Source organism: Orycteropus afer, unplaced genomic scaffold, assembly GCF_000298275.1.
Source record: "Orycteropus afer afer isolate SDZICR_OR568_19922 unplaced genomic scaffold, OryAfe1.0 scaffold00014, whole genome shotgun sequence".
Taxonomy (NCBI): domain Eukaryota; kingdom Metazoa; phylum Chordata; class Mammalia; order Tubulidentata; family Orycteropodidae; genus Orycteropus; species Orycteropus afer.
Window position 1 is genome coordinate 5,501,278 of NW_006921601.1, and position 21,451 is coordinate 5,522,728.

Consider the following 21,451-nt stretch of genomic DNA (forward strand, 5'->3'; position numbering starts at 1 on the left):
AACTCAGCCAATTCTTCCTTTGTTTTGCTTTGTTTCTAATCACCTTGATCTGGAATCCCAATTAGCTGAGGACAACATGACGGTCAAAGACAGATTTTCGCTGCTCTTGGACTTGAAGCTTCCAGCGCTGCTGGGCATATTCTACTTTGTTCAGCACATTGGCTCGACTGCGGGAGCGGGCCAGCACATCGTGAGCATTTGCAAAAGGCTGGTGATCCTGAAAGTCCAGGAATGGAGAACATCAGGAATGACATGATCAGTATAAAACACACACAAAAACCAGCCCAGGTTAGGAACAACTGAACTTCTCAAACAACACTGCCCAAGCACTCCCAGACACTTAACTGCCAGTAGGATGAACTGAATATGGAAATAGGTGAGCCAGGAAGCATAAGCAATGACAGGTATTTATGAAATGCTACCACTGATCACCATTTCCAAAAAGATTTTCCTTAAGACAGGGTTCAAAATGAAGACAGTGGTAATTCATGTCAAAGAGAAGCCTTCCCTGATGAGTTGGGGAAATTCCATGTTTTACAGATATGGAAAGTAGGGCTTTCCTTTCCCTTGGTTAACTCTGTACACTACAGTGACCGAAACCTGTGAGAACCAGAACTTGACAGGACTGCCTTGTTTTTCCAGGTCTCGCAAGTTTTCCACCCTTGACAGGGTGCAGAATTACCAATTTTCTACTGCTCGTTTTAATGCAAAACTTGAGTTTTCCTTTTCTGACAGGTTTCCATCTTACACAGTTCCAGCTTTTGCAGGTTTTACTGTAAATAGCTCACCTGTGGCACAGGTAAGACCTGTCTTTTAATTTCCTATTAGAATTGTCTACCTGCCAGCTGGGGCCACATCCACCTTGGAAGATGAGTTGACAGGGTCTTATCCTGGTTGGTTTTAATCTCTCTTGCACCCTCAACACATACATTAAATGCACTGATTCCCAAAAGCCTTCTCATTCCCCTGTCCCTAATGAAAAGACTCACAGCTCAAGTGCTACAATTACCCCTATTACCAAGGACAGTGAGGAGTTATTATTTCAGCAAGTCTATTCCACAGACTTGAATCTTTCCTTGCTAAACACCTAGCAGCTTCCATGCTAGCTGCTGCCTTAGGACAGATGCTATTCAAGGGTTACCTTGGTATCTGAATAGAAAACCAACCTGTTCTCGTCAAAGTAAACCAATGCAACTTGATGTTTGTAGTCATTACAGAGGAAACCACTGTGCTAATCTATCTATGAGATATAAACACAGCTGCCTAAATGACAAAAAGCTTTCAATAGTAATTTATTGTTTTTGTTTGCCTTTTCCCTTAGTCTCTTTTCCCAAACCCTGGGATAGTAAATTTTCTAAATGTTCCAACACGGGATCCAAGTCACAAGTACTACCACTTAAGCTAAACTTTCCCTCTAGGAGAGTAACAATATTTGTTCTACATGTTTGAAAAAGCTCTATTATATACCCAGGAGCATATATATGGAATGTGTATGTATATGGGATGCTATATATAGCCCTGTAACACTCACTCACTCTCCCCCTCTCTCTATTTATACGGATACACAAACACATGCATATATATGACAATATGATGTTATAACACTTGGTCTTGTTTTTATAGCAAGATACACACAATATCTACATTTCAAAGACATCAAAAAGTTTTCTATAAAAAATTTTTCCTTGCCGTGTTTACCAAAATTCTCTCAACTTTTTAAGTTACATTAACAGTTGTGAAAACTTCACTTAGTGTTTATTTTTAACCTTATGTTCTGGTTACCTAGTGCCGCTCTGACAAGAATATACCACAAATGGGATGACTTGAACAAACAGGAGTTTATTCTCTGACAGTTCAGGAGGCTAGAAGTCCGAGTTGAAAGTGCCAGGCTCTAGGGGCTGGGTGAAAGCCCCTCGGCCTTGGGCTTCAGCTCTGCCTCCAGCCCCCGGACCACTGAAGCTAGAGTCTTTTATTCACTCAGCTGCTGGCTGCTGAGGCTGCCAAGCCCAAGGTTGACAAGTAAAAAGGCAAAGTCCTGATGTTACCAAACCACACAGCAGGCCATTAATTCAAGTCCATTGTAATTCCCAAGGTTGGCAGAGAATGGCAGACTACCGAACAATGGCGTGGCTATGTGTAGGGTTCAAGGTGCCATAAGCTAGAGACCATTCCCAAAGCTGCTTCTTATACATGGGAAGGAGACCACATACCCAAAGCAGCTACTCAGCTGCTTGTGGTAGATCCCACCATGGAGTTGATTGCCAGTCTCATCATGGGGAATAACTACCACCAGCTGCCCAGCCACTTAACCAGGCCCAGCCAAGGTGACACACGAACATAACCACCACAACTTACAAACAAAAATAATAATAATAAAAAAACTCCGTAAGTTCAAAATGTTTTAAAGATCTCAGAAGGAAAGAGAAAGGCTAACGTTGTAAGATCACTTGATTTCCCATAAGGAAATAAACTGACCCAAGGTCATTTAACAAATGAGAGCAAACATTAAAACTCAGCTTGTCTGACCTTGATTGCATGTCACATCTTCTCAACACACTCCTTTTGTTCCGGTAGATTAAAAAGACACTATAGGAATATGGTGCTTCAGTGAACTTGTATATAAACTGGTTTGTTTTGACATAAACAAGACTGGGAAGAAGGATGTACTGAGCACCTCTCAGTTTCATAGTCCTTTTATCTGCTCTTCAAGGTAGGAGAAAAGAAAGCTTCTTAAGGAACAAATTTAAAGGACCAAACAAACCAGGTAATCCTTTTGGTCTGTTCTCCACCTATCAGAACAAGATTGAACCAGCTGCTCATGGTCACAAATGCTGGGAGAATACAAATAGAGATTAACCCTTTTTATATGTTCGTTCTTTTTACACCTGATAAAATTACAATAAATACAAAACATGTTTTAATGTAAAGCTTTGATAACAGTGATGATGTGTCATGGATATACAATACAGTAAATATTGTGACTACTTGCAGTGAGCTTAACTATCTGTACTAACTCTCATTTGGTTTAAAATTCTCTACACTAAACAAAAATGAAAACTGGAATTTGAGAATTTAACAAAAGTACTTCAATAAGTACATAAATAAATAGTAAACAACTCACATCTTAAATAAGCAACAATTGTAGAAATTTAAATTTAAACATCTTTTTGTTAGAGTTGCTACCATAAATTCACAGGTCTGGTCATCAAACCTCTGTCTACCCAGAGTCAGTTTGACAGCTATGTTGAGTGTCAGCCAGGCCTCTAAAAGGCAAGAGTCTCAGTGTTCAATGCAGGATCAATCACTTGTGGACAAAATGGTTACTGAGTACGTGACCCCATCAATCAAGAGCCTGCCCTACATGTTTTCATCTATACATCTGTACATCCATTTATTTTGTGTTTTGTGTGTAGTATGAATGCTGTCGATTCCTGAAAGCAGGACCCAGGTATTTAATGCTATAAAGGATACACTTTAAGTCAGACTTTCTACCTATGTGCCTATATTGAAAATGATTTATGTGGCCGTTGATACACCACACTTCATATGATAGTAGCTCTCAGCTGGGGGTGATTTTTGTCCCCCCAGGGGACATTTGACGCACTATTGTTAGTCGTTTGGCAATGTCTGTGGACATTTTTGATTGTCATGATTGGGACAGGCATCTGGTGGGTAGAGGGCAGGGATGCTACTAAACATCCTACAGTGCCCAGAACAGCCTCCCATAATAAAGAATTATCCAGCCCAAATGTCAATAGTGTCAAGGGTGAGAAACCCTGTCATACATGAATGAAATGACATGGCAGCAGCATTTGAGACTCTAATGCTTCTGGTGTACAGCCTCCTGATGCAGCTCGCTGCCCTACAACCCCCACTATGCCTGGTTTCTGACACAGCAGCTCTCCATCTTGACCTTTCCCACAGCCTACCAGTCTCCTCCTGACTTTGTTTCTTTCCCTTTCTAGCTCAGCTCCCCAAAGCCCATTACTGCCATCACCTCTTCAGTTTCACCTCTCCCCACACTCCCATTTTACATTCTACAAGACCGAACAGTGCAGGGTTCCCAGCTTGCTTCCCAGGCCCCTGTATCTTCACACATAGTGCTTCCTTTGTTTAGAAAGCCCTGCTCACTCCTACCTTCTAATCTACTTAGCAAACTCTTGCAATTCTGGCTCAGAAGTCATCTGCTTTAGGAAATCTTCCTTGATTCCTAATCTTGACTTCCACTGCAATACCATGACACAGTGTATGACAATATTATACACTATAGGTATAGAACACATACATACTACAGGTGTAAGACTGGAAAAATAAACATCAAAATGTTTTTTTTCTAGGTGGTTGAGTTTAAGGTAATTCTCTTCCTTTTTTTTTTTCCCCCCTAATTCTTCTAAAACAAATACCCATTTCTTATATAATCAAAATAAAAGGGGGAAACAAAACAAACTACTGTTACGCATTTCTTTTACATGTCTGTTTCCATTTTATTCATCTTTTTATATCTAGTCCCAGCATAGTACCTGATACAGAAAAGTTATTTATTATGTACTGGATGAATTAATAAAAGAAACAAGGTAAAAAGAGGCAAACAGAGGTGTTTTTATGAAAGTTCTTGGGGAAAAAAATATTACCCAAATAAGTTAAGTATTCATAATTGATATTCATGAGACAACAATGTATTGATCAAAAAGCAGGCTCTGTTTGTAACTGCAACTAAAGCCATCCATTCAGGATCTCCTTTTCCATCTTTTACCAAAAGGTTCATAAGCCATTCCACAGTAAAGGACTTTTGAGTATAGTTGGCAAGGGCTTGCTTTGGCTTTGGCTTATGGAATTGACTTTTAAACTTTACTGAGATCCTTAAATCTATTTTAAGGAACATAGACCAAGGAAATAATCCAACAGAAAAAATAATTTATTAAAAAAAAATTATATATAATAATGAAATAGTGGAAATTTTAGGAACAAGCCCAAACAGGAGAATGATAAAAACAAAACAAAATAATTCTCTAAGTTATGTTGAACAACAAGTTTGTGGACCATGCCAACTTCTGGTCATTCTTGTATGAAATAATGTTAAGGCAAAAAGGAGGCCAGGAAACAATTTATACACTGCTCATACCAATTGCATGTGCAAATATAAGTGTGTTTTAAAGGTAGGAAGAGAATCCGCAGCGATGGTTTTATTTTTCTCTAAAAATGATTGTTTTTAAGCAGGAGGAAGGTTGGGCAACCTACTTCCGTAGTGATACTGCCTCGGCAACTCAAGGAGGGGTCGCTATGAGTCGGGTCTGGCTCGATGGCACATAACAACAACAACAACAAAACATTAGCAGGTTATAAAGCTGCAATTCATTAGGAAAGGAATGTCATGGCCATTATGGTTCCCTTCATCAAGGCCTCTTTGCCTTCTAAACTATTTGGTGATGCTGATAATAAAGGTGCTTTAGTCAAGAACTTGGGGGGGGGGGAAGCGATGGTTTCAGATGCTCTCCTCAGTGTAAACATGCAGTGAGACATGCAATGACAAATAGGCCCTTGGTACTGATGGGAAGGTTTTTTTTTTTTTTTTAATTGTGATTTGGGTGAAAGTTTACAGAGCAAATTCATTTTCCATATAGCAGTTCACACACACGTTGTCTCATGACACTGACTACAATTTACCCCAATGCAACAGCTTCCCTCCCACTTCCTTCCCATAGTTACCTCTTCTCTGTGTCCATCCCTCCATGCACTCCTGCCCCCTGAGCTGTCTCCTTGTGCATAAACAGCCCTTCTTTCTCCCATGATTGTTCTCTCCAAGGAATGTATCTACCTCAGGTACATTTTCAACTCCTATGCCTGTCTTGTTTGGCTGGAAGCCACAGGTGTGGGTTCAATTCCAGATCTGAAGGGCAGCTAGGGACCACAGTCTCAGTGGTTCCACCAGGCTCTATCATACCAGCAAACCTGGTCCCCCCCCTTTATTCCACCAAATGGTTTTGAGTTTTATTTGATAGGAAGGTTTTATATCAACAAAGATCATCAGTTTAAACCATGACAATTATAGTTTTAAGGACAGAGGGATGCCTTCAGAAAGAGATCTATATTATAATCAGTACTCGAAATTCGCTTCTCTAATTAAGGATCTGCTCCACATATGAACATGTATATAGGACTATTTTTCACTTGCATTTTACATCAGATGATGACAAGAGACTAGCCATGAGCAGTCCTGGCAGACTGAGAACTTACCCCAACATCGTCGTCGCTCTGTATCAACTGTGAGTGTCCAAAGAGGCGTCGCTTCAGGATGGGCTCAACCAAAGTAAGATATACCATGTACAGAAGTAGCAGGCCCAAAATGGAGAGATAAATTATAATGGTGACCTGAAGGAAATTGAAAATAAGTTATATCTTTGCTCTAACCAAGAAATCAGAATTATGCACGATAATAGTAAAGCCACAGTGAAGACCATTTATCTGCTAAGCCTACAGGCTTTCCACACAAACCAGATTCCAACACAAGAAACAAATTCAACTCTTCACCAAAGTATTATTTAAGGGATAAGAGGAATTAAACCATTTTGTCTTTGGGATATTTGTACAAGTCTTCAAAACTCCCATCTTCACCTACTGCTAATCACTTGTCACTATTGCTAGCACAGCAGTTTGTTTTCTTTTTCCAGCTGAATATAGCATCCTATATAGCTGAATATAGCAGCACTGCTGTCAAGAAAATTTTAAGGAATCTTAATGTAAAATGTAATTCTGGTGAATTTCAACAGAAAACTCTTTTAGATCAATGTATATACACAAAAATACTATTTTGCACCAGTGATTTTCTTGAGATCTTAATTTGTGTTCTGTCAAAAGGTATAGCATGACACACCCACCAGAATGGCTGTGGTAAAATAGACAATACCAAGTGTTGGGGAGGACATGCATGGATAAACTGGAACTCTAATACATGGCTGATGAAAATATAAAACAGCACAGTCACTTGGAAAAATCTGACAGTCTCCCATAAAGTTAAACATAAACTCAGCACTCTAAAGAAAACTATCCAGAGATAAGGAAAACAAATGTCCACACAAAAACATATAACAGCATTATTCATAATAGCAAAAAAATGGAAATAATCCAATGTCCATTAACTGATGAATGAATAAACAAAATGTGGTACATTCATATAATGGAATAGTAGTCAGCAATAAAAAAGACTGAAGCACTCATACATGCTGCAACATGAATAAACATCAAAAACATGATGCTTAATGAAAGGGGCTCTGGTGGCACAGTGGATAAAGCATTTGGCTGCTAACCAACCAGGTCAGTAGTTCAAGCCCACCAGCTGCTCCACGGAAGGAAGATGGAGTGATCTATTTCTATAAAGAGTTACAGCCTCAGAAACTCAGTGGAGGTCGCTATGAGTTGGATTTGACTCTATGAAAGTGAGTTTGGTTTTTGGTATTTTAAGTGAAAGAAATCAATCACAAAACATCGCATACTGTAAGATTCCATTTACATGAAATGTCCAGATCTGTAGAGACAGAAAACAAAATAGTGATTGTCTGGGGCTGGGAGTGGGAATGGGGATTAATTGTATAAACGTAGATGGTTCCTACCCCTCTGATCACTGCCCCCTGGAAACTGACATTCCAGTAATGGACACAGGATCAAATTACTTTAAACATCAGCAAATAGTAATAGACAGCATATAATTAAATTTTATATTGAGGGCTACATAATCTCAAGTGTTAGAGAAGTATAGAAAGAGAGAAACGGCCTTGTTCTAATGGGAATGTTCTAAGACTGCATTGTGGTAATGGTTGCAGAACTCTATAAAATTACAATTCATTGTTGTTGCTATTAGGTGCCATCGAGTCAGCTCTGACTCATAGAGATCCAATGTACCACAAAACGAAACACTGCCCAGTCCTGTGCCAGCCCCACAATCCTTGCTATACTTGAGCCCATTCTTGCAGCTACTGTGTCACTCCATCTCATTGAGGCCTTCCCCTTTTCCGTTGACCCTCCACTTTACCAAGCATGATATCCTTCTCTAGGGAGAATGGTCCCTTCTGAAAACATGACCAAAGTAGGTGAGACGAAGTCTGGCCATTCTCGCTTCCAAGGAACATTCCAGCTGCACTTCCTCCAGGACAGATTTGTTTGTTCTTCTGGCAGTCCGTGGTACATTCAATATTCTTCACCAACACCACAACTCAAAAGCATCAATTCTTCTTTGGTCTTCCTTATTCATTGTCCAGCTTTCACATGCATATGAGGCTATTGAAAATACCATGCTTGGGTTACGCATACCTTAGTCTTCAAAAAGATATCTTTGCTCTTCAGCACTTTAAAGAGGTCTTTTGCTGCAGATTTGCTCAGTGTAATACGATATCTGATATCTTGACTGCTGCTTCCACTGTTGATCATGGAACCAAGAAATAGGAAATCTTTGGTATATTTAAGTTTTTCTCCATTTATCTTGATGCTGCTTATTGGTCCAGTTGTGAGGGTTTTTGTTTTCTCTATGTTGAGGTGTAATCCATACTGTAGACTGTAGATTTTAATCTTTATCAGTAAGTGCTTCAAGTCATCTTCACTTTCAGCAAGCAAGGTTGTTTCGTCTGCATATCCCAAGTTGTTAATGAGTCTTTCTCCAATCCTGATGCCACATTCTTCTTCATATAGTCCAGCTTCTCAGATTATTTGTTTAGTGTACAGATTGAATAAGTATGGTGAAGGGATACAACCCTGATTTTAAACCATTCTGTATCCCCTTGTTCTGTTTGAACTACAGCCTCCTGGTATATGTACAGGTTCCTTGTGAGCACAATTAATTACTGTGTTCTTCTTCATATAACATAGCTTCTTGGATAATTTGCTCAGCATCAAATTGAATAAGTATGGTGAAAGATACAATCCTGACGCACTCCCCTCTTGATTTTAAACCATACTGTATCTCCTTGTTCTCTTCAAATGGCAGCTTCCTGATCTATGTACAAGTTCCTCTGGAGTATAATCAAGTGTTCTGGAATTCCCATTCTTCTCAATGTTATCCATAATTTGTTATGATCCACACAACTGAATGATTTTGCACAGTTAATAGGACACAAGTAAACACCTTTCTGGTATTCTTTGCTTTCAGCTAAGATCCATCTGACATCACCTATGATATCCCTTGTTCCACATCCTCTCCTGAATCCAGCTTGCATTTCTGGAAGTTCTCTGTCAATATGCTGCTGCAACCATTTTTTAATTATCTTCAGCAAAATTTTACTTGTGTGTGATATTAGTGATACTGTTAGATAATTTTCACACTCTGTGGGATCACCATTCTTTGGAATGGGTGCAAATATGGATCTCTTTCAGTTAGTCGGCCAGATAGCTGTATTCCAAATTTCTTGGCATAGATGAATGAGCACCTTCAATGCAGCATCCGTTTGATCAAACATCTCAGAGTATTCCGTCAATTCCTGGAGCCTTGTTCTTCACCAATTCCTTCAATTTCTTCTTTCGTACAATTGTTTCTTGATCATATGCCACCTCCTGAAATGGATGAACACTGACCAATTCTTTTTGGCATAGTGACTCTGTGTATTCCTTAACATTTTCTTTTGATGTTTCCTGCATCATTCAATATTTTGCCAATAGAACCTTTCAATATTGCAACTCAAGGTTTGAGTTTTTTCTTTAGTTCTTTCAGCTAGAGAAATGCCAAGTGTGTTCTTCCCTTTTGGTTTTCTAACTCAAGGTCTTTCTACATTTCATTATAGTAACTGACTTTGTGTTCTCGAGCTGCGTCAAATCTATTCTTTAGATGATGTAATTCAGGAGGGATATAATCAAGGTCATATTTTGGCTCTCATGCACTTGTTTTAATTGTCTTCGGCTTCAGCTTGAACTTGCACGTGAGCAGGAGATGATCTGTTCCACAGTCAGTTCCCAGCCTTGTTTTGGCTGAAGATATTGAGCTTCTTCATCACCTCTTTCCACAGGTGTAGTCGATCTGATTCTCCATCAGATGTAGTCAATCTGTACTCCATCTGATGAAATCAACATGTATAGCTGCCGTTTATGTTGTTGAAAAAAGGTATTTAAAATGAGTAAGTCGTTGGTCTTGCAAAATTCTATCATGAGATCTTCGGCGTCACTTCTATCGCCAAGGCCATGTTTTCCAACTACCGGTGGAAGTTGGAACTTTGTTTCCAACTTCGCACTCCAATCACCAGTAATAATCAGTACATCTTGATTGCATGTCTGGCCAATTTCAGACTTCAGAAGTTGGTAAATATCTTCGGTTTCCTCATCTTTGCATTTGGTGGTTGGTGCATAAATTTGAATAGTAGTATTAACTGGTCTTGCAGGCATATGGATATTATCCTATCACTGACAACAATGTACTTCAGAATAGATTTTGAAACATTCTTTGTGACAATGAATGCTATGTCATTCCTCTTCAATTTGTCATTCCCGGCATATTAGATCATGTGGTTGTCTGATTCAAAATGGCCAACACCAGTCCATTTCAGCTCACTAATGCCTACGATATTGATCTTTACACATTCCATTTCATTTTTGACAACTTCCAATTTTCCCAGATTCATACTTCATACATTCCATGTTCTGATTATTAATAGATGTTTGCAGCTATTTCTTCTCATTTTGAGTCATAACACAACAGCAAATGGAGATCCCAAAAGCTTTACTCCATCCACATCATTAAGGTTGACTCTACTTTGAGAAAGTTCTTCCCCAGTCGCATTTTGAGTGCCTTCTGACCTGAGGGGCTCATCTTCCAGCATTAATCAGACAATGTTTCTCGGCTATTCATAAAGCTTTCCAGTAATGTATCAGACAGTGTTTCATTGCTATTCATAAGGTTTTCACTGGCCAATTCTTTGAGAAGTTGATGGCCCCTTCTGTCTTCTGAGTCTATGTCAGTCTGAAATCTCTGCTGAAATCTGTCCACCATGAGTGACCCTACTGGTATTTGAAATACCTGTGGCAAAGCCTCCAGCCTCATAGCAACATGCCAGCCAGGACAGTATGACAAACTGAGACCAGTGGTAGAATTTTACACACACAAACACACATTTTTGGAAGGCTTGAAAGAGCAGGGAAAGGAGGGCTTAATCATACTGTTCTCTTACTAGTCCACAGAAAAACTAGGCTATCTTTCTGGAATAGGCTAATTACACACAGGTCATTTTTGCGCCATTTCACACACCTATGTACCTATCTAATATATCTACAGAGCATCTCAAACGAGGGAAGCAGAGAGCAGGCCTACTTCTTCTTCTGGAGCAGGGGAAGGGGCTAGCAGGAAAAGGGAAGGGCAGTAGTTTACTTAATTAAAATAGAATCAAGATGCCACTGATTTCCTGTCTTGTTTCGAGACCACCATTAACTGCTCCAGAAGCAGAAAGATAGATTTTTTTTTTTTACCTTGATGGTAACAGAGCTTCTTTCTTCATATTTGCATTCACAGCGCAGACAGTATGCTTCTACATCAGGCCCCCGCACAGGCATGGGGTCCACAACATGAAGGCAATCGCTACAAAAACAAGGCAAAATATTACTTAAGCCTGAAAGGATGTTCTACTTGCACTTATCAAGACTTTCCTGAAATCCAGAATAATAATAGGATTTACCCAATGAAAGAATATAAGGAACAATCAATAAGGTAAAGTAAAATAATTTCCTCTCCTAATACTTGGATAAGATTTAAAAGTTTAGGAAACCATACAGATACATGTGTAGTAGTCATTTCTTTCAAAGGTGCTACTCTTAACAGTTAAATACACCTGAAAAATCACAAAAGGGGTAGAAAAACTTAGATTAGTCATGTTCAGACTTGTCAGTTGCCAAGCAAAACTGCTTTAAATGTTTTAAAGTGATCTGGGGCAGTGTTCAAATATGAGTTTACTCTTTGTGAATTAACTAACCCCATTCATAGTGCCAAAGTGGGAGACTATGAATGACTTATGACTTATCTAGATTACAGTATGGTAATTCTGAAACTCTAAAAACTGAACAATCAAAGCTATAGTAAGAAACAACTACTTTTCTTAATGAGCAAAAGCCTACTGAAAAAGCATGGAGAAGTAGCATTAGCACAACAAAAATATTTTAAAATGAAAAGAGATTGCTGTAAAGAAGTATATAAAATGTAATAAAAGGCTTTTCTTATTGTTGGATAGTTTTTGTTTATTCCTCTATCATTCCATTTGCTAGACTACTTATAAATAGCTTACAAAGAAAATAATGCTATCAAAAATATATTTTCCCAGTAATTTATAAATTCTAGGAAATGTACAACAACAACAACAAAGGAAATGTATTATTTCTTTCCTCAGCTATTAAGAGTTTACTACTTAGTAATTTGGAGTTCCTGGATGGTACAAACAATTAATAGGCCTGGCTGCTGACCGATTGGTTAGAGGTTTCACACGCCATGAATTGGAGTCATATATAACATTAAAGGAGGCAAAGTTTTTTCCAATAATTTATTTTAGTTTTGTTGTTGCTATTGAAAATAAAAGCAGCAAAAACACATTCCAACTCAACAGCTGCTACATGTACAATTCAGTGACACTGATTACCTTTTTCAGGATGTGCAGCCATTCTCATCCTTGTCTCTGAACTGTTCCTCCCTCATTAACATACACTCACTGCCCCCTAAGCTTCCTATCTTAGCTTTTGAGTTGCTGTTGTCTATTTGATCCCATATACATAGTTCTTTTTGTTGTTGTTGAGAATATACTCAACAAAACATATACCAATTCAACAGTTTGGACATGTACAACTCAGTGATATTCTGATTACATTCTTTGAGCCATACACCATTCTCACCTTTGCTGAGTTGTTCCTCCCCCATTAGCATTAACTCATTCCTCTCTAAGGTTAACATTAAGTAAGGTTCCTATTTAATTTTTCAAGTTGCTGTTGTCACGCTGATCTCAGAAAGACAGTTCTTAAAAGAGCAAATGCTCAAGGCAGACATTCTTTACTAGTGAAGCTAAATTATTGCTTGCCTTTAGGAAGACACCAGGGGATATTTTTGGTTTAAGGTTTAAAGATTATCTCAGGGCAATAGTTTTGGGGGTTCATCTAGCTTCAATGGCTCAAAAAAGTCTGGATGCCTTTTGATCAGGACTTTTCTACAGACTCTTTTATCAAAATGTTCAGTAATGGTAGTTAGACACCAACTAGTTTTTGTGGCCTCCTGGCAAAGGAAGCAGCTGTTCACGGAGGCAATCTAGCCACACATAATGTTTTCAAGGAGGTAAAGTTTTAATGTCCTTCAGTCAGTTGCTGAGCAGTTCTTCTCCCTATTGGTATCTCTTGCTTAGGCATTTCTGGCTGCCTCAAGAACTCTACTATAGCATCCTGCCTCATCCCACCCATCCTTCTTGGCAGCACCCAGTGCTCTAGGCTGATTCATTCCCTTTGCCCTATCAGAATGTACTTTTTTATGTTTATTCCCTCAGAGCTGTGGTGTTAGAAAGAAAACCCAAAATGGTGTGTCCCTTTGCCCTATCAGAATGTACTTTATGTTTATTCCCTCAGAGCTGTGGCGTTAGAAAGAAAACCCAAAATGGTGTGAAAAATAAAAGCTCAATTAGTTATCCTTACCACATAACTGAATTTTAACAAAGAAAATAATGGGAAAAATAGATCCACTGGTAGAATTTCAGTTAAGGGTAAGGTCTCACAACTCTATCACAGAATTATATGCTATCTATTCCAAACAGAAAAGACCAGGCCTGTACCCAGCTGGATGTAAGCATAATATGGGGAAAGGAAACAAAATCCCATTACAGGGGCTACTTCAGAATCAGAGGTCATCCAGCCCAATACTCACAGAGGGGTCACCTACCCAAGGTCACAGAATAAATTAGTGGTTGAAAAGGACTAGAATCCAGGGCTTCTGCCTCCTTGGTCAGTCCCAACCTATCTCTCGGAACCTCAGGAAATTGAGGTTTATCTTCTATTTAGTTTCCTATTTCAGCTTCAGAAGCCTCCAACAGTCACAATACCTAAGAACTACTTTAGAATCTAAGTGCTGAGTAAATATTGAGTGTTTCTTTAAGAAAACAAATATAGTTAAGTAACAAAGAGATGCTGACTGTCTTGTAAAAGTTGTGCAGGCAGAGATACTGTTGGAAGAACATGGTTCTGGTTGACCAGTCAATACAAACACACCCTAGAAACAGAGCTCAACCACTTTAGCAACTGGACAATATCTCCCCCTAGTGCCAAAAGGAGGAAATTATTAGCGTTAACTTTTTCATGACCAAATTATTTTCGGCTTTCAAGTTTTTGTTGATACCATGTGTTTTTAGTAATGGAAACCATACTGAAATCAAGGGGAAACTTTTTTTTTTTTTTGAGGTAATATGGATTCTGATACAATTATGTAGGACATATATATCCCAAGTGGGCACTGGTGACCAAATGGTGAAATGAGACCTGTTTGTCTAGATTCATGCAGTTATACAGGTGCCCACTAGGTGTCAGGATGTTCTACAATTGAAAATTCTCGGCAGTGGTATGTATGTCCCAATGGAAAGGAGCTTTGGTATTATAGTGCATCTGACTGCTAACCAAAAGGTTGGTGGTTCAAACCCATCAGCCACTCCGCAGAAGCAAAGACTTGGCAATCTACTCCTGTAAAGATTTACTGCCTCAGAAACCCAATGGGAGTCGCTATGAGTTGGAATCGACTTGATGGCAGTGAGTTTCTTGGGGGTCGGGAAAGGGTTAGGCCACACCCCAAACAAAATCAGAGAACTCAAATTTTTAAGTCAGCTAGCATAAGTCAATGAGGAATTAAAGTTAGCAACTTGACCAAATGAGAGGCCTAGGAAACAGAAGGTAAAAATATATCTTCACAGATACTGGAGGCCTCATAAAGCTATAACATCCTGGGTAATCATAACTTGCCTATCCTAAAGGCAGTTAAAAACCTTAAATGCCAATTGGGAACCTCTCCCCATTAAAAGGTTGAGCTGTAGGAAGTAAGTGAAGAAGGGTGGAAAAACCTGAAGGAAGCCTTGCTTTCAACTGTTCATTTTCAAAGTTCCCTTATTTTGACCAATAATCAAGGATGAGTGACATATGATTCTGCTTGAGTCTGGCATAATAAAAAGATCACTGCTAAACACTTATATTATGGGTTCATTTGGCATTCAAAGAATACCATCACATTCTATTACTGACAATAAACTGATAGTAAATGTGCAATACATTTGAAAAATGTATAGAAATAAAGATTTATTTGAGCTTTCTTGTACAATATAAAGTGACTCACTGATATAAAACCTGTAAGAATATAGCCAAATTGTAAACAATTTAAAGTGGAACAAAGAAATTTATAAGAAGTTCTCAAGAATACACTTAACAAGTATCAGCCTGAACCTATGTCTAGCATGGGAAGAACATTGGAGAAAATAAATATGCCCAAAGACTTCCAATTAGTTTTCAAAGTCAGCTTGGAATATCTCTGCTCAATGAATTTAACCAAGCTTTCAAACTGTGTTTTCACAGCTGTGAAATCAAGTACATGTGACAGTACCTTGTATTTGGAGCTATTTTCCTCATATGCCTCGTTGGCAGTATTCCACTGTGGTTACAAATCATAGAACATCCCAATTCTACAGGAAGCAGCACATTCATCCTACTCCAAAACAACTGCTTCCCAAAGGTTTCACTGCACATGTAGGAAAAGCTAACATCTATAAGGTCCCTGGGGTAAACAGAGAAGGCTGCTGGTAGCTAGCCAGTCAGGATCCTAGTTACCACAGGCCTGCCTTATTGCCCCAAAGACTGAACGGATCAATGTCCTGACATACATATAACCTATTCATGGCACACCTACTGGGAAACATGGCTCATTCCCATTCCTTCCTAAGCCTCTGGCTCTTTTAAAGATAATCTCCTATCTTAGTTCTCTAGTTCCATAACAGAAATACCACAAGTGGATGGCTTGAACAAGCAGGAATTTATTCTTTTATAGTTTAGGAAGCTTGAAGTTCGAATTCAGAGTGCTGGCTCTAGGGGCTGAGTGAAGGCCCCTTGACCTTGGGCTTTAGCTCTGCCTCCTGTTTCAGGCCCACTGGAGCTAGCCGCTTCTCCTAACTCACACAGCTGCTGGCTGCTGAGGCTGAGAAACCAAGATCAATAGGTAAAACGGCATAATCCCAAGATCAGCAGGCACCATGGCAGACCACTAGTTCAACTCTAGGAACTGGAGATAAAAATGGCACCAAATGCAGGACCCTTTCTATATAAAGTGGAAGCAAGCCACACACAGAAGGCAACTAGCCTTCAATTGATTAACTGCTCACAGCAGATTCCACCACGGAGGTGATTACACAACGTCCAATCTCATCATGGAGAATAACTACATCCAGCTGTTGAGCCACTCAAAATGATAGTCAAGCCACACTGACACACAACCTTAACTACCACACACATATATTCCCATACTTGGAAATATGTGATCAAACCTACAAAGCTGTAAAAGGATAATTGAGACAAATGAGGCTTGTTTCTCTTCCACTGAAAAGCAAAAGGGAGAAAGGTTCCTGACCCAAAATTGGAGGTAGGGAGGACACACAAGAAGGTGGCTATGGGTAGTTTAGGTGCCACTAACTCAGCCCCACCCCCATATGAAATTCCCCTACCTGAGGCCTAGCACTTGGGATATATTCCTGTAGGTTGATGTTATGCAATACAAGAGTAACTTTTTCAAATGTAAACAGAATTTGACACTTTTTTAATTCTTATTAAATACTCTATACATTGGATGAAAATTCTAGGCCAATGGTAACAACCATGGAAAGAAGTTTGACAGGTAATTCAAGAAACTAAAATACTTACCAATCTTTCTGGGATATATTCTTATTATAAATATGCCCAGAATTATCTTTATAAGGAGGACAAATACATTTACACCGGACATCCTCGAAATTCTGTAACCAAAACGGAAACTTAGTATAACGTGTTGACAGTTTATCAATATTTTTAAAAACTGCACCATATACACTTTGATAAGCATCCCCTGCCAAATATTCTAAAATCATTCCATTAAAACTTTAAATAACTTTGAGAGATAGAAGTTTTAAAAAGCTGTAAGTTCTTTTATGGTAATGATAATATGAATCATTACATATTAAGTAAAAATACCTAATACATGATCTGTGACTTACTAACCATTTTGGTGACAATCAATTGTTTAACTCTATCACCATGTATCTGCCAATAGAATAATACACAGTGAACAGATCTGTAAATAAGAATATTGATTACAAAGATATGGGGAATAACCAAACTAAAAATTATTCACAATTCACAAGTGAAAATTCTTCTACCCACCATCTTTCCTTAGAAGAGCACTGAAATGGACAAAAGGGGTTAGGTCAGCATTCTATAAGGGATGATGTTTTTTTTTTTTTTTTACTTAAGTATGACTTTTATTAATAGAAAGCATTTCCTAGAAAATAGAGGACTGTCTTTTCTTAAATTTTATTGTATATAATGTTAACATTTGTATGCTTTTACATATATTCATATATATGTCCAGGCAAAACTCTTAAACTGTAGTTTGGGTGAAAGTTCACAGAGCATATTCGTTTTCCATTCAACAATTTAAACACATTTTGTTTTGTCACATTGGTGCAACCCCCTCAATTTAGCAGCACACTTCCCTTTTCCTCCTTGGCTTCCCAGTTTGTTTCGTGTCCCTTCCTGCCTTCTGATCTTTGTTTTTGAGTAAATGCTGCCCTTTTGGTCTCATACAGTTGATGGCACTGGGGAGTTCATTCCTCCCCAAGTTACTCACTTTATAGGCCTGTCTACTGTTCGGCTGAAAGTTGAACTCAGATGATACTTAGATGATATTTAGAGGTACCCAGCTATAACTAGAAAGGAAGTATATAAGGGAAGGAGCTTGATTCTAGCTAAGACCAGTATGTTTTATCCTTTCCAGCAAATTTTGCTTGAAATCCTTGATAGACTGTCTTAGATTCTTACTGCTGCTATAACAGAAATATAGCAAGTTGGTGGCTTTAACAAACAAAAATTTACTTTTTCACAGTTAAGAAGCTAGAAGACTGAATTCAGGCACCAGCTCTCAGGGAAGGCTTTCTCTCTCTGTTGGTTCTGGGAAGAGGTCCTTGTCTCTTTTCAGTTTCTGTTTCTCGGACACTTCCCTATCTCGTTTCCTTGCTTCCATGCCTAATTTGTTCTTTCATATCTCAGAAGTGATTGGTTTAAGACACACTCTCACTGATACAGCCTCATTAACATATCAAAGCAACCCCTATTCCCAGATGATAGTATATCCACAGCTGTAGGGGTTAAGATTTACTACACATATTTTTGAGGGATACTTGACTATTAACCAGAAGGCTGGCGACTCAAACCCACCAGCCACTCCTCGGAAGGAAGGTTGGGCAATCTACTTCTGTAGAAATACTGCCTCGGAAACCCAAGGAGGGGTCGCTATTGAGTCAGGTCCAACTTGACGGCAGTGGGTTTATTCAATCCAGGGAGCTCTGGTGGTGTAGTGCCTAAGGCATTTGACTGCTAACCAGAAGGCTGGCAGTTCAAACCCACCAGCCACTCCTCAGAAGGAAAAAAAATTGGGCAATCTACTTCCGTAGAGATACCACCTGAGAAACCCAAGGAGGGGATGCTATGAGTCGAATCAACTCGACAGCAATGAGTTTGATTTTTTTGGTATTCAATCCATGAGGAGCTCTGATGGCATAGTGGGTAAAGCATTTTGTTGCTAATCAGAAGGTTGGTGGCCCAAACCCACCAGCTGCTTCTGCAAAGGAAGATGAGGCAATCTACTTCCTTAAATATTTACAGCCTTGGAAACCCAATGGGGGTTGCTATGAGCTGGAATCAACTTGATGGCAGTGGGTTTTGTTTTGTTTTTGGTTATTCAATCCATAACAGACAGGGAGGAGGACAACTATCGACAAAGCAAGTTTCAAGAGATGGAGGAAGAGGTGATTAAACGTCTGTAATGGAGGGTATGGGAGATGCTTCCCCGACAGAGAGGAATCTGAGAAGTCAGTGCCACATTAGTCCCCAAAGGACCAGGTCCACTGCTCCTACACACAGTGGTATGTCTAGCAAAGCTGTTGACAATTCATTTAGCAACCACTTAGTAAGCATTCGCTCTGTGCCATACCGTGTGTCTTCCCTTAAGGGTAAAACATGGTTTCTGCCCTTAATTAGGACACACCCTCATGAAGGAGACTAAAAAAATACATAATTACAATTCACGGAATAAAGGGATGACATAAGATGTGCAAAGGATGTTAGCATTGTAGGAAAGGCCTGATCAAAAATATCTGCCTGCCTGTAGCCTGTGTTTCCCAACACTGATATTCAAATATATTATTGATTAAAGCGTCTATTTGTTTTAAAGCAAATGCACTGTTTTAGCATCACAATGGTAAATCACATTAATGTGATTTATTGTTTTTTTCGTAATAACAAGCTAGTCATTAAAGAATGTTCTGTATGTTTCTGTAATGATCCCAAGTTCCATAAGGTGTAAGTCACTACTGTGCTTTCAAAATACATATATCTATAAGCACTCAAAATATGAATTTAGAAGTAGAAATGTGCATACATTTGTGAGGCTCTCTAACTACAAAGCACTAGAAAGTTATCTTAAAATATCTGAACTTAGACATAGATGCATGTAAACAATGTGGTAAACAACTTATAAGTTGACTTTGATCTGATATGTTATAAATATATATGTAATAAAAGACATAGTATAATTAATCTTTGTAAACAACCTCCCTAATCTCTAACCTTGAAGAAATGATATAAAATACTACTCTTTGACTCACATTGGCCCTTACTGTGTGGAGGCCTAGGTGAGAATGTCACATATAAACCCTGAATTTCTGCTCACTCACTGGGAGAAGGGAGAGGCAAAAAACAAGAGCCTGATGGGAGCCTGCCCACTGCTGCCAACCTCAGATCCTAGCTAGAGGAACCTCTACAGAGTTTGAGCAGTAGTCAAACCTTCCTCCCAAGACCTCTCCTTAAAGGTAAAAGCCCGAAGTCTAAGGAGTAGGACACTAACCATTGAACAACATTGTGATTGTTCATTCTGATACCTGGTTCTAAATTAATCTGATGAGGTCTTACTTGCACGTCTTGCCATGACTACCTTGCAATAAATTAAATGAGTTTATGCATGATAAACCTGAGTATCTCTCTATTAATTTTCTAAGATTAAATTCTTACACAACAAGGAGAAAGCACAAATGTGTATGGGGCCAGATCAGATCTGGTGGTTAGGGGCACCAAGGGAGCCAGAGAGCTGCGTGAGAGGACTAGAAGGAACAAGAAATGGAATGAAGAGAGGCCATAACCTCACCTCTCCTGCAGTTTGGTTCCTCACTTGCCCAGTAAATTATTGGGAAGAAAGAAGACAAGCAAGGGCCCAGGAGGTCCTGGAAGGAGTGAAGTAAGGCCAGAGATACTCAGTAGGTCCTTTTAGAAGGGAAAGCAGCCAGTAGGGGCAAGTTCCTACAATGGGAAGGAAATCTGTTTAGGGTTGAGTTGACATGAAAGTCAGCTTCTAAAGAAGACCTCCGTGAGATGAGGCTTCCAATCATTTTGGATAGGGATCTGGGGGGCCCAGGAATCTGGAGGAAGGTAGGTAGGCTGTCAGAGATTAAGGGTAGAATGCCAGTTGCTCTCAGAGTCGGAGAGGATGTAGAGTGGGTGCTGTAGGGGCTGGAATGGGAAATGTCAATGAAGTGGAGGAGTTGCTGTCCAGGCCATGGGGTACTGTCAGAGATGGTGTGTGTGTGTGAGAGAGAGAGAGAGAGAGAGAGAGAGAGAGAGAGAGAGAGAGATTATCAGGGCGCCAGAGAAGAGAGTATTTTCAAGGCTGGGGCGGGGGTGGTGACTGCAAACTGTCAGGGCTGGTGGGCGAGAGTGGTGCTTTTAGGCAGTCGGAAGGGTAAGGGGTTGGGGTACACCAGGGCTATGTAGCTACAAGCCGGGCTGTCAGCGCTGGGAGAGTTATGGGGAGAGGAGCAGGATGATGGAAGACCGAAGGTAAAGAGGAAGCTGCTGTCAGGAACTAAGGCGGGGCGGGACTCACCTTGGCCGCGTCTGACAGCTGCACGAGGAGTAGAACGAAGAACGCCAGGCAGGACAGACCGAGCATAGAGCCAATGCGAAAGAGGCCTCCCCACAAGATCGCCATCGTGAGCAGTCCTAGCCGTCCTCACAGGCCAGAGCCCCCGAGACCAGCTCCCGGCTCGGGCTCGGGCTCAGGCACCTCCGCCCGCACTTCCGTCTAGGCCTTCGCGTCATGGGCTGCTCCGGGTCAGCTGCAAAAAGCATCCGCCCCGGAAACCGTTCCTGGTGCTAAGGGACCGGAGGCTGCGCGGTCCGGGCGCCTGGCAGG

At 39.8% G+C, this 21,451-nt stretch overlaps 1 protein-coding gene across 1 annotated transcript; it reads right to left on the reverse strand.

Annotated features, from left to right (window-relative positions):
* Positions 1 to 61: 61 nt before the first annotated feature.
* TMEM9B (TMEM9 domain family member B) lies at positions 62 to 21,247 on the reverse strand. The gene is made up of 5 exons (XM_007954955.2): positions 21,143 to 21,247; positions 16,876 to 16,967; positions 11,437 to 11,545; positions 6,235 to 6,369; positions 62 to 217 (listed from the first exon to the last, which is right to left on the reverse strand). The coding sequence occupies exons 1-5, from the start codon at positions 21,245 to 21,247 to the stop codon at positions 62 to 64; spliced, it is 597 nt and encodes a 198-aa protein (XP_007953146.1).
* Positions 21,248 to 21,451: the final 204 nt, after the last annotated feature.